The 12,037-nt window shown below is 44.6% G+C and overlaps 1 protein-coding gene across 8 annotated transcripts in view; it reads left to right on the top strand.

Moving 5' to 3' along the window:
- Positions 1-12,037, top strand: part of FBXL2 (F-box and leucine rich repeat protein 2) — a 113,033-nt gene that overhangs the window by 72,609 nt on the left and 28,387 nt on the right. For 3 of the 8 annotated variants that reach the window (XR_004344065.1, XM_032594634.1, XM_030330137.2), the window contains 7 exons: positions 6,263-6,331; positions 6,432-6,527; positions 6,988-7,114; positions 7,237-7,311; positions 8,807-8,937; positions 10,932-10,992; positions 11,893-11,937. Coding sequence is in view for 7 of the 8 variants with exons in the window: in XM_032594634.1 (XP_032450525.1) it covers positions 6,263-6,331; positions 6,432-6,527; positions 6,988-7,114; positions 7,237-7,311; positions 8,807-8,937; positions 10,932-10,992; positions 11,893-11,937 (604 nt within the window). In the remaining variant the exon portion in view is untranslated. Of the gene's footprint in view, positions 1-6,262; positions 6,332-6,412; positions 6,528-6,987; positions 7,115-7,236; positions 7,312-8,806; positions 8,938-10,895; positions 10,993-11,320; positions 11,625-11,892; positions 11,938-12,037 lie in introns of those variants that run through there. The other 5 variants (XM_030330138.1, XM_032594632.1, XM_030330141.1 and 2 more) reach the window with 4 other exon arrangements.

Here is a 12,037-nt window from a genome sequence, read left to right as displayed (position 1 = left end):
TTTGCTGATGATCATCAAATTGGGGAAATTTTCCTCTTATTTCTAGTTGGCTGAGGGTTTTTCTTTTCAATTGAGTGTGGGTGTTAGATTTTGTCAAGTCCTTTTTCTGTGTAAGATTATTGTATGGTTTTACCTGTTTAGTTAGCATGGTGAATTACATTGGCTGATTTTTTTTTTTAGTATTTATTTTTAATTTTATTTTTTATTTTTTAAAATTTACATCCAAATTAGTTAGCATATAGTAAAACAATGATTTCAGCAGTAGATTCCTTAATGCCCCTTACCCATTTAGCCCATCCGCCCTCCCACAACCCCTCCAGTAACCCTCTGTTCTCCATGTTTATGTTTTGTCCCCCTCCCTGATTTTATGTTATTTTTGTTTCCCTTCCCTGATACTCATCTGTTTTGTCTCTTAAAGTTATCATATGAGTGAAGTCATATGATTTTTGTCTTTCTCTAATTTCACTTAGCATAATACCCTCCAGTTCCATCCACATAGTTGCAAATGGCAAGATTTCATTCTTTTTGGTTGCCGAGTAATACTCCATTGTGTGTGTGTGTGTGTGTGTGTGTGTGTGTGTGTGTGTGTGTATACACCACATTTTCTTTATCCATTCATCTGTTGGACATTTGGGCTCTCTCCATACTTTGGCTGTTGTTGATAGTGCTGCTATAAACATGGGTTGATTTTTTAATGTTAAACCAACCTTCCATCCCTTGGATAAACAACAATGTGAGTCATCATGTATTATATTATTTACATATTGGTGTATTCTGTTTGCTAAAATTTTGTGAACTTTGTTTGCATCTATGTTCATGAGGGATATGGTTCTTTGGTTTTCTTTTCTTGGGATATTTTTGTCTGATTTGGGTATCAAGTAATACTGGCCTCATAGAATGAATTGAGAAGTGTTCCCTCCTCTTCAGGATTTTGGAAGAATTTATGTAGAATTTTATTATTTTTTTCCTTAAATGTATGGTAGAATTCACCACTGAGGCCATCTGGGCCTGCATGTTTCTTTTTCAGGTTTTTAACTACAAATTCTATTTATTTAGTATATGTAGAACTCTTCATGTTTTCTATTCCTTCTTGAGCAACCTTTGGTATAATTTTTATCTTTCAAAGATTTTGTCTATTTCATCCAAGTTGTTAAATTTATGGTCATAAAGTTGTTTATAATACCGTCTTATTATCATTTTATTTTTATTTTTTTAAGCAAACCCTACCCCTAACATAGGGCTCAAACTCACAACACTGAGATCAAAAGTCACATGCTCTACTGATTGAGCCAGCCAGGCACCCCCACCTTCTGATTATCATTTTACTATTTGTAAAATCTGCAGTGATACCTCCTCTCTTTATTCCTGATGTTGGTTAATTTTTTTTTTTTTTTTTTTTTTTTTTTTTTACTATATGGAAGTAGTTGCGATGTCGAATCAAAGGCACAGTGACCGTACATTGCCTATTTCAATTTACATATTCTTTGGCTTTTTTATTGACATTAATAGCGTATTTTAAAGTGAAGATGTGTCGGTTTCTCTGATACATGTTTTCCCTTTTGTGTTTTTCCCCCCTGATCATTCTGGCTACAGGTTTATTAAGTTTAATGATATTCTCAAAAAGCACCTTTGGGTTTTTTAAATTTTTTTCATTGTTTTCCTTTTTGCTGCCTCATTGATATACATTCTGATCTTTTATTCTTTTCTTTTGTTTACTTTCGGTTCATTTGATCTTCTTTTTTCTGGTTTCTTAACACGAAAGCTTAAGTCAACCCTATTTCCCTTTACTAGAATGGAAAGTTAGTGCTATAAATTTCTCCCAAAGTACTGATTTAATAGCATTTCACAAGTTTGAATTCTTTGTTTGCATTTTCATTCCATTAAAACTGTATTCTGTTTCTCTTTTGATTTCTCCTTTGACCATGGGTTGTTGAGAAGTGTATTAATTAGTTTCTAAATATTTGGGCGTTTCCAGATTTTTATATTATTGATTACTAATTTAATTCAATTGTGATCTGTGAATATACTTTATATGACTTGAATCCTTTTAATTTTATTAAAACTTGTTTTGTAGCCAAGAATATGATCTGTCTTGGTAAATGTTCATATGAACTTGAACTGCTGTGGGGTGGAGTGTTCTATAAATATCAATTAGATCAAGTTGATTGAGAGTGATGGTCAAGTGTTTTATATCTTTACTGATTTGCTGACTTCTTATTTGATCGACAGTTACATTGAAATCTCTGCCTATAATTTTGTGTTTGTTTCTCTTTGCAGTTCTGTCACTTTATTTCTTCATGTATTTTGAAGATCTGTTATTAGGTATATAAACATTTAGGGTGCTGTGCCTTTATGATGGATTGACCATGTATCATTATCACATAGCCTTCTTTTATTTCTGGGAGTATTCTTTGCTGTGAGGTCTACGTCATCTGATATCATATAGACACTCCAGATTTCTTTGATTAGTGTTGGCATGGCATATGTTTTTCTGTTCTTTTACTTTTCACTGATTTGTATCTTTATATTTAAAGTTAGTTTCTTGTAAGCAATGTATGGTTGGATGTTGCTTTTTTGATCCATTATTACAATCTCTGCTTTTTAGTTTGGGTAATTAGATTATTTAAATTTTTTTTTTTTTTTCAACGTTTATTTTTTGGGGACACAGAGAGACAGAGCATGAACGGGGGAGGGGCAGAGAGAGAGGGAGACACAGAATCGGAAACAGGCTCTAGGCTCTGAGCCATCAGCCCAGAGCCTGACGCGGGGCTCGAACTCACAGACCGCGAGATCGTGACCTGGCTGAAGTCGGACGCCCAACCGACTGCGCCACCCAGGCGCCCCTAGATTATTTAAACTTAAAGTGATAATTGATATGATATGGTTGGTTTTATATCTACTCTCTTGCTATTTGTTTTCTATTTGTCCCATACACTTTTTTCTTTCCCTTTCGTCTTTGTCTGCCTTTTTCTGGATTAAGAATTTGTTATGGTTCCATTTTTTATCCTTTTTTGGATTAGAGCTGTAATGTGTTATGTTGTAATTTGATTGTTGTTTTGGAGTTTATAACGTACATCTTGGACTTATAATGTAGCCTCAAATTATATTACATATCAATTCCAGTTTTACTCACTCAGCCTTTATGCCATTATTGCTACACATTTTCAATCTACATATAATATAAATTCCACACTAGATTGTTAGTAGTTTTTAATAGTCAATTATTTTTTAAGAGATTTAAATACATAAAAAATTGACTTTATATACCCAAGTAGTTACTGTTTCCAGTTCTTCATTCCTTTGTGCAGATACAAATTGTCATCTAGTGTCACTCTTTTTTCTACATAAAGACTGTTCTTTAACATTTCTTGTACCGCAGATCTGATTAATTCTTTCAGCTCTTTTTTTTCCTTCTTCTTCTAGTTTTGAAAGAGAGAAAGAGCACGAGTTGAATAGGGGCAGAGAGAAAGGGAGACACAGAATCTGAAGCAGGCTCCACACTGTCAGCAAAGAGCCTGAAGCAGGGCTCGAACTCACAGACTTTGAGATTGTGACCTGAGCCCAAGTCAGAGGTTTGACTGACTGAGCCACCAGGTGCCCCTCTTTCAGCTCTTCTGTGTCTGAAAAAACTTATTTTTCCTTCACTTTGAAAAATATTTTTGCTCAGCATAGAATTTTGTTGACAGGTTTTTTTTGTTTTGTTTTGTTTTCAGTATTTTAAAGATGCTGTTCCTCTGTTTTCTTGCTCTTTTCTTACCTGTGAGAAATCTTCCGTCACCCTTATTTTTCTTTCTCTCTACATAATGTGTCTTTTTCTCCGGTTGCTTTAAGATTACTCTGTCACTGCTTTTGACCAATTTGGTTATGATATGCCCTGATGTATTTTTCTTCGTATTTCTTGTACTTCGAATTCTTCGAGTTTCTTGGATCTGTAGGTTTATAGTTTTCATAAATTTTGGAAAAATTTTGGCCAATACTTCTTCAGATATCCACTACCCCCCCTCCCTAATCTCCTATTCCTTGGGGACTCCCAGTCACATGTATATTAGGTTGCTTGAAGCTGTCCCACAACTCATTCGTGTTCTGCTCTTTTTATTTTTTCTTGTTTTCTTTCCATGTTTCATTTTGGATGGTTTCTATTGCTATGTCTTCAAGATCACCAATATTTTCTTCCACAATGTCTCATCTGCTGTTAATCCCATCCAGGAAATTTTTTATCTCAGCCATTGTCTGAAAGTTTAATTTGGGTCTTTAAAAATATCTCTGTTGTCTCTACATGGCATATTTAATAAACATAACTTGTCTAATCTTTAGGTTGCACCTTAGAACTACATTCTACAGAACACAGTTGTAATAACTTTTAATGTCTTTGTCTGCTATCTCGAATATTTGTGTCAGTTCTGGGTCAGCTTTGATTGAAAATTTGTCCTCATTATGGTTGTGTTTTCCTTCTTCTTTGAATGCATGGCAACTTTTTGTTCAATGCCAGACATCGTGAGTTTTATTTTGGTAGCTGAATATTTTGTATTCCTATAACTGTTCTTGAGTTTTGTTCTGGACACAGTTGAGTTATTTGGACATAGCTCTCTTCAACCCCTTTTCTTTTTTAAATTTGTTAAGTTGGACTGAAGCAGTGTTTCGTCGAGGGCTAATTGTATACCTGAAGCAATGAGTTCTCAGTGCTCTACCCAGTGTCCCACAGATTAAGATGATTTGCGTTGTTGGCTTGTGGGAATGGGCACTTTCCTGACTCCGGGTAGGCTCTGGCTGTTGTTCCCTTTAACGGTTTTTAAGGATTCTTTCTCTGGCTTTGGGTAGTTTCCACATACGCATGCTCTGATTAGTACTCTACTGAGTTCTTGAGGGGAACCCTCTAAAGTTCTCTCTGCTCTAATACTCTTCTCTGATCATTCTAATCACCTTGGTCAGACTTTGGGCTCCATATCTTCAACTTCGGCATTCCGCCAGGCTCTAGCTCACTTCCGTAGCACCCTACCAGGGCAGAAGGAGCAGATAAGAGTGACATGTGGTTTGAGGCCAGTTTGGGAGACATTTGGCTACTGTATGCAAGAATCAGGACTCACCCCTAAAGATACATTGAAGCTGTATCTCAGGAAAATGCAGATGAGCGGAGCCAGTCCAAGCTGATATGTTAAAGAGTAAGTGGAGAGGAAGAGATATTTAATTTTCCACTTCTGGCCTTGCTACCAGCCCACAAATTATTGAGGAAGTTGCCTTTTGTGACTGAGTATTTGCACCAGTAGCTGGATGGTTCTTCGTACTGATCAACCACTGACCCTATCAGTGGCCAAAGATGGTTTCTCCAGGAAGGCTCTTAAATAACCAAATGACAGTGTGGCACAATACAAGAAAGATTCAACCCCCTTGCTTCGAACTGATTTTTCTATAAAGAGAAGTAACAAGGAGCCAGGCCTCCACCCTCAGATATCAACCCACCAAGATGTGGGTTGAAGGAGAATTATGACCGATGCATAGTCAGTCTTAGGCTTTGCTTCTCAACGTGTAGCTCCAGAGCAGCTGCACTGGCATCACTTGGGAATTTTGTAGAAATGCAGACAGGAAGGAAGGAAGGAAAAGGAAGAAAAGGAAGAAAGAAGGAAGGAAGGAAAAGAAGGAAGTAAAGGAAGGGAGGGAGGGAGGAAGGGAGGGAGGGAAGGAAGGAAGGAAAGGAGAGGAAGGAAGGAAAGGAGAGGAAGGAAGGAAAGGAAAGAAAGAGGAAAAAAAGAAAAAGAAAAGAAGGAAGGAAAGGAAAAAAGAGAAAGAAAGAAAAGGTAGAAGGGAAGGAAGGAAAAGAAGGAAAAGAAAGGGAGGGAGATGGATGAAGGGAAGGAAAAGAAGAAAGGAAAGGAAGAGAAAGAAAAGGAAGGAAGGAAGAAGAAAGAAAGAAAGAAAGAAAGAAAGAAAGAAAGAGAAAGAAAGAAAGAAAGAAAGAAAAGAAAAGAAAAGAAAAGAAAGACAATCACAGACCGTTAAGCAGTTTGCTTAGCAGTACCGTTAGAATCTGCACTGTGAGAAGAACCCTAGCTGTTTCATGTGCACATTAAAGTTTGCGGAGCACCAGTACCTAAAGTCAGCCATAATATATTGTACTCTTAAAATTTGTGGAGAGTAAGTCTCATGTTAAATGCTCTTTGCACAGTAAAACAAAATTTTTAGCTGAGGAGCATTGTTCTAAATGTGAATGGTGACCCGCGCCCTCTAGTGGCTGTCCAGGGAGTTTTTAAATGTTTTCTCTTTTTAGGACCTTTGCACAGAACTGCCGCAACATTGAACATTTAAACCTCAATGGTTGCACCAAAATCACTGACAGGTAAGTAACGAGAGTTAGTTCGGTGGCTAATTGACCATGCGGAGAGTGAGGGGAGAGAAACATGGTTGAAAATATCTTTAGTGTGTCTGCTCTTTTCCAGCACGTGTTATAGCCTTAGCAGATTCTGTTCCAAGCTGAAACATCTGGATCTGACTTCCTGTGTGTCTATTACAAACAGCTCCTTGAAAGGGATCAGGTAAGAGTGCCCGCTGCCTGGAGAAACACCCTAACCTACGAGCATCCTGGTGTGTCTAAAACCTTTCCATCTATCTTTTTCTTTTTTTTTTAAATTTTTTAAATGTTTATTTTTGAGAGAGAGAGAGAGACAGTGCTAGTTGGGAGGGGCAGAGGGAGAGAGGGAGACACAGAATCCGAAGCAGGCTCCAGGCCCCGAGCCGTCAGCACAGAGCCCGACGCGGGGCTCGAACTCACGGACCACGAGATTGTGACCTGAGCCGAAGTCGGACGCTCAACCGACTGAGCCCCCGGGGCACCCTGTCTGAAACCTAGCGGTCCCATTGGAACAAGAAATAGGAGACGCGGGTCACAGCGATTTTCTCTCCCCGAGTGGCTTGTGATTTACCGAGCTCACGCTCGGTCATAAGCTCTCCGTGGGACGGGTTGCCCACGCGTCGCGTCGCCTCTCGTTCCCCCAGTGAGGGCTGCCGAAACCTGGAATACCTGAACCTGTCGTGGTGTGACCAGATCACGAAGGACGGCATCGAGGCGCTGGTGCGAGGTTGTCGCGGCCTGAAAGCCCTGCTCCTGAGGGGCTGCACGCAGGTACCGAGGGGCCGGCGACACACGGCGTGGGCCCCTCACCGGAGAGCTGCTGCTGGTTCCTCCTGGTTCTCCGCCGCGCCCGCAGCCGGTTCCCTCCTCTTCTGTTTTCTGTGTCCGCTCAGTTAGAAGACGAAGCCCTGAAGCACATTCAGAATTACTGCCACGAGCTCGTGAGCCTCAACCTACAGTCCTGCTCGGTAAGTGACGCGCTTCCCTGGGGGCGCCCTCCCCCGGGGTCCGCTGCGGGCCCCGCCTCTAGGCACCCAGGCAGGGGGGTGGGGGGTCAGCACACCCTCGTTTCCCAGTCTGTGTCCTCGCGCGATCTGTCGCTTTGCCACAAGATGAAAGAATGACAGTCGAAGTGAGATCGCCCATCCAGAGCCGCTGACGTTTCCCCTACAACTGGGGTCTTGGTCTGTTGTAAGATACCAGGAATTCCGTGAACCGTCACGAACCTGAAGGAGTCCCTGGTAAGGTCTCAGTGTTTTGTTTTGTTCTCTTAACTTCCAAAATGGGGAGGATGACGGTCGTCCCATCTCAGTGGATGAAATGAAATGACAGATGTGACGGTGCGTTGAAAGATAAAGGATAAATGCGAGATCAAGGTGTCACTTCCGTCGTAGCGTTAGCGTGCGAAACGCTCCTGTTGCTTCCTCACTGCCATCGTCACTGTTGACCCTTGAAGAGGCCGCGTGCTGCGTCCTGCGGGTGTCTCAAGGGGAGCATAAGTTTTGAGAAGAGTAAGAGAAATTGGTTGCGCGCGCTACTTCGTGAACGAATCATAGGCGTCTTTGGAATCCTTGATGGTGGCAGATACAAGAGAAACCGCCTTCCGGACAAGTAACGACCTGACGGGCGCTGTTCAGTGTTCAGACCCTGAATTGTGTTAGGAGAGCACTGACAGGTGACTTCACGTGCAATGTCAACGTGCGAGCAACTTGTCAATCTTTTAGTGACTTCCTCCATTTACCATTTTCTAAAACATTTGAGGGCATGTTATAAACATACACATATGATTTAGACGGTAGATATTTAAAGCATTAATCTGGAGAAATTCAACCAAAAATTGTTCTGTCACTTAACCGGGCAATTCCTACGAGCTCTTTATCTAATGTGATTTTTAACACGAGTTTATGAACTTTTCCTGAAAAAAACAAAATCAAATCAGTGCCGGGGAGGAAAACGGAATTTTAAAGTTTCAGTCCCTGTTAGTAGCACTCAGGTATGTTGAAGCTGTGCGGAGGTGACAAACACAGGTCCACCCTGTGCATCACCTTGTTTTATGTATGTATGTATTTATTATTTACTTTTTTTAAGCATGTTCTTCGTTTTTTTAATGTTTATTTATTTTTGACAGAGAGAGACAGAGACAGAGCATGAGCGGGGGAGAGGCAGAGAGAGAGAGGGAGACACAGAACCTGAAACGGGCTCCGGGCTCCGAGCCGTCAGCACGGAGCCCGACGCGGGGCGCGAACCCACGGACCGCGAGGTCACGACCCGAGCCAAAGTCGGGCCGCCCAACCGACTGAGCCCCCCCGGGCGCCCCTCACCTTGTTTCATTTAAATCGTTAGGGTGAAATGCTAGTAACTGGCAGCCCAGACCCGCCGGCCGGCACTAGATCGCGTTTTTCTGCCCTCCCTCCGGTGTCGCCGGTGCCTTCTGACGCCCCTTCCTGTTCTGGTTTTCCGCAGCGCGTGACGGATGAAGGAGTCGTGCACATTTGCCGCGGCTGCCATCGGCTGCAGGCCCTGTGCCTCTCGGGCTGCAGCCACCTCACGGACGCCTCCCTCACAGCCCTGGCTCTCAACTGCCCGCGACTCCAGTGAGTGCGCCGCGCTTTGGCTTCGCAGCCCGGAGCCCGCGGCCGGAGGCCCCCCCGCAGGAAGGGAGAGGCTCGCGAGCGGGTGGAGTGGGTGGGGACGGAGGAGGTGGTGGCCGGTCGGCGGCGGCTTTCGTCCCTCGGGTTGGGGCGGGACCGAGCGTAACCCAGTTCGCCGCCCGGAGTCTGAGCTGCAACTTCTTGACGGACTTCACCCGTGTGCCCGCCTGATTTGCCCCATCCTGTCCCGGCCGCTGACGTCAGAGTGCCCTGACGGTGTCACCACGATAGCCTCACATCCAGACGTTACCAGATTCTCCTCCAAACCGGTCACTAAATGGACAGAAGTGGGGGGAGATCACAGTCGCTTTATCTGTCATCTTCCCTAGCAGAAGGAGGTCTCGTTTTGACAAAAACGATTGGTTTTCTGATCCTCCAGAAGTACTGTGAATCTTAAAACTTTCTTTTTAATTTTTTTTTTTTAACGTTTATTTATTTTTGAGACAGAGAGACAGAGTGTGAGTGGGGAAGGGTCAGAGAGAGAGGGAGACCCAGAATCCGAAGCCGGCTCCGGGCTCGGAGCTGCCAGCCCAGAGCCCGACGCGGGGCTCGAACTCACCGACCGCGAGATCGTGACCTGAGCCGAAGTCGGCCGCTTAACCGACTGCGCCACCCAGGCGCCCCGAATCTTAAGACTTTAATAATGGCAGCAAAATGCTAACGCTAACGTCAGTTGAACTCACGTATCGTCACCGCATTCGATCCTCCCCACATCTCTAGGAGACATGCGCTGCTATTCCCACTTGTTTGGCGGAGGAGAAACCGGGGCTCCAGGAAAATCACATAATATACTGAGTCACATGATGAGTAGGACGTGAAAGTAGAGTTTGAACTTGAAACTTTGACCTCAGAACCGGTCATCTTAACCCCTGTGCAAGAGGCGGAAAAAAGATACTTCTTTCCTTGTTTACTTGTCGGTGAAACTGATCCTTTTCCCCTGTTTCGGCCCGTTTCCCATCTTCTGAGGACTGTCTGTTGTCTTTTCATTAGGGATGATTCTGGGGAATTTTGATATTTTTGAATAGGGGAAGGAATGTGGATGATCAAAAGTTGTCAGAAGGTGGTCAAAATTACTGCTGTAAGGGAGTACTTAACTTCAGAGTGTTATTTATCCCCCTGTCCCTGTTAAGCATGGGCATTGAGAATTAACTCATGTTTTTTCACTGGCTGCAAATTTTTAAAATTGCCTTTACGGTAACTGGGAATTTCGTTAAATTCAGTCTATATCAAGACGATTTTGTTCAGTAAAAGTTGATTTTAATTGTGTTTAAAAGTCAACAAATATTAGATGGGGGCGCCTGGGGGGCTTAGTTGGTTAGGTGTCTGACTCTTTTTTTTTAATTTTTTTTTTTTTAACGTTTATTTATTTTTGAGACAGAGAGAGACAGAGCATGAACGGGGGAGGGTCAGAGAGAGAGGGAGACACAGAATCGGAAACAGGCTCCAGGCTCCGAGCTGTCAGCACAGAGCCCGACGCGGGGCTCGAACCCACGGACCGCGAGATCGTGACCTGAGCCGAAGTCGGCCGCCTAACCGACTGAGCCACCCAGGCGCCCCAGGTGTCTGACTCTTAATCTTGGCTTAGGTCTTGATCTCAGGGTTGTGAGTTTGAGTCCTGCATTGGGCTCGAGCCTCCTTACGAAACATTCAACAAATATTGGAATAATGCTTAAAAACAACAGCAGCAACAATGTCCTGGTTTTGTGGAAAGATTGTTGGGTTCACTCCCAAGTTTGGGCTGGAACTTTGGGCCGTAGAGCAGGCCACGTGTCTCCTTAAGCCTCCTTCCCCTCATCTGGGCAGGGGACAGCAGTCCTCAGGACTGTTCCAGAAGCGGAGGTGTGTCAGCAGAAGAAAGTCAAGAGTGTGCATCATAAAGTTTGTTTTCTCTTGTTAACCAGTCACTACCTTTTCCTCCCGTGCACTTCGCATCCCAGGATTTTGGAGGCTGCTCGGTGTTCCCATTTGACTGATGCAGGCTTTACACTTCTAGCTCGGGTAAGGCAGAGCTTTCAAAAAACAAAACCCAACTGTAATTCACCGCCCTCACTTCCAAAGGACTCGCAGTGGTTTTGGAGTGTGCAAAGTGCGTGTCCCGTCACAGAGTTGACCAAGTGGTGTTCTTGGTATTCTGCCAAGTAGAATGACGGGCACAGGGTGCATTTCCCCATTGTCCCAGAAAGCTCAGGTGGCCCCGCAGGAGGTCCTGGAGCAGTCTAGACCTCACTGTCACCTGGTCAGGTGGGACCACAACGAGAACGTCCTCCCTGCGGTACGTGCCCTTCCCCCCGCGCACCCTGACCTAGCCTCTTGGTGCCTCCTCCAGGTGGGCTGTGCCCCGCCTCTGTTCCCTTTTCCGCCTCACCTGGCAGACGTGACCATCATGGAGGTCCCCTCTGGCCTGCTGCCGGGAACCCGTGACCTTGTGGGGATGGTGATATGCTCCCTTCCTCCTCCCCTAACCTTCACCTGTCCACACTGTGCCCAAGCACCACGCCCCATGCCTTCCCAGAGCCTCTTCTGTGGCTAAAATGTACAGGATGATATCCATGAGCCGCTAGGAAGGTGGAGGCCACTACCTTTCGGGGTGAGAGAAGGAGGCGCAGCCCAGGGCAGCCGCATTCCCGTTTAAGTGAGTGTGATTCAGGAGGCACTGCTCACAAGTGCTGGCTTGCTGGGTCAGCTTAGGGACAGGGCACCCCCTTCCTGGAGGAGAGTAAGGGAGGCGGGGCCGGTTCACACAGGGGCAGGGCACGCCCCTTCCTGGAGGAGAGTAAGGGAGGCGGGGCCAGTACACACACACACACACACACACACACACACACACACACACACACGCCACCAGTGCTGCCCTGACCACTGACCGCATGGTGGGGGTGGTTTTATTGGCTTTTTCAGAATTGCCACGATCTGGAGAAGATGGATCTTGAAGAATGCGTCCTGGTGAGTAGACTCCTGACAAGCCCTGCTAGCGCTGGCCCCTCAGTCCCGACGGCGGGCCTCAGCCACTCACCCACACCCCACCTGGCTGTTGTGTGCACCC

Source organism: Lynx canadensis, chromosome C2 (assembly GCF_007474595.2).
Source record: "Lynx canadensis isolate LIC74 chromosome C2, mLynCan4.pri.v2, whole genome shotgun sequence".
NCBI lineage: Eukaryota > Metazoa > Chordata > Mammalia > Carnivora > Felidae > Lynx > Lynx canadensis.
This window is presented reverse-complemented; position numbering and strand designations above follow the sequence as displayed.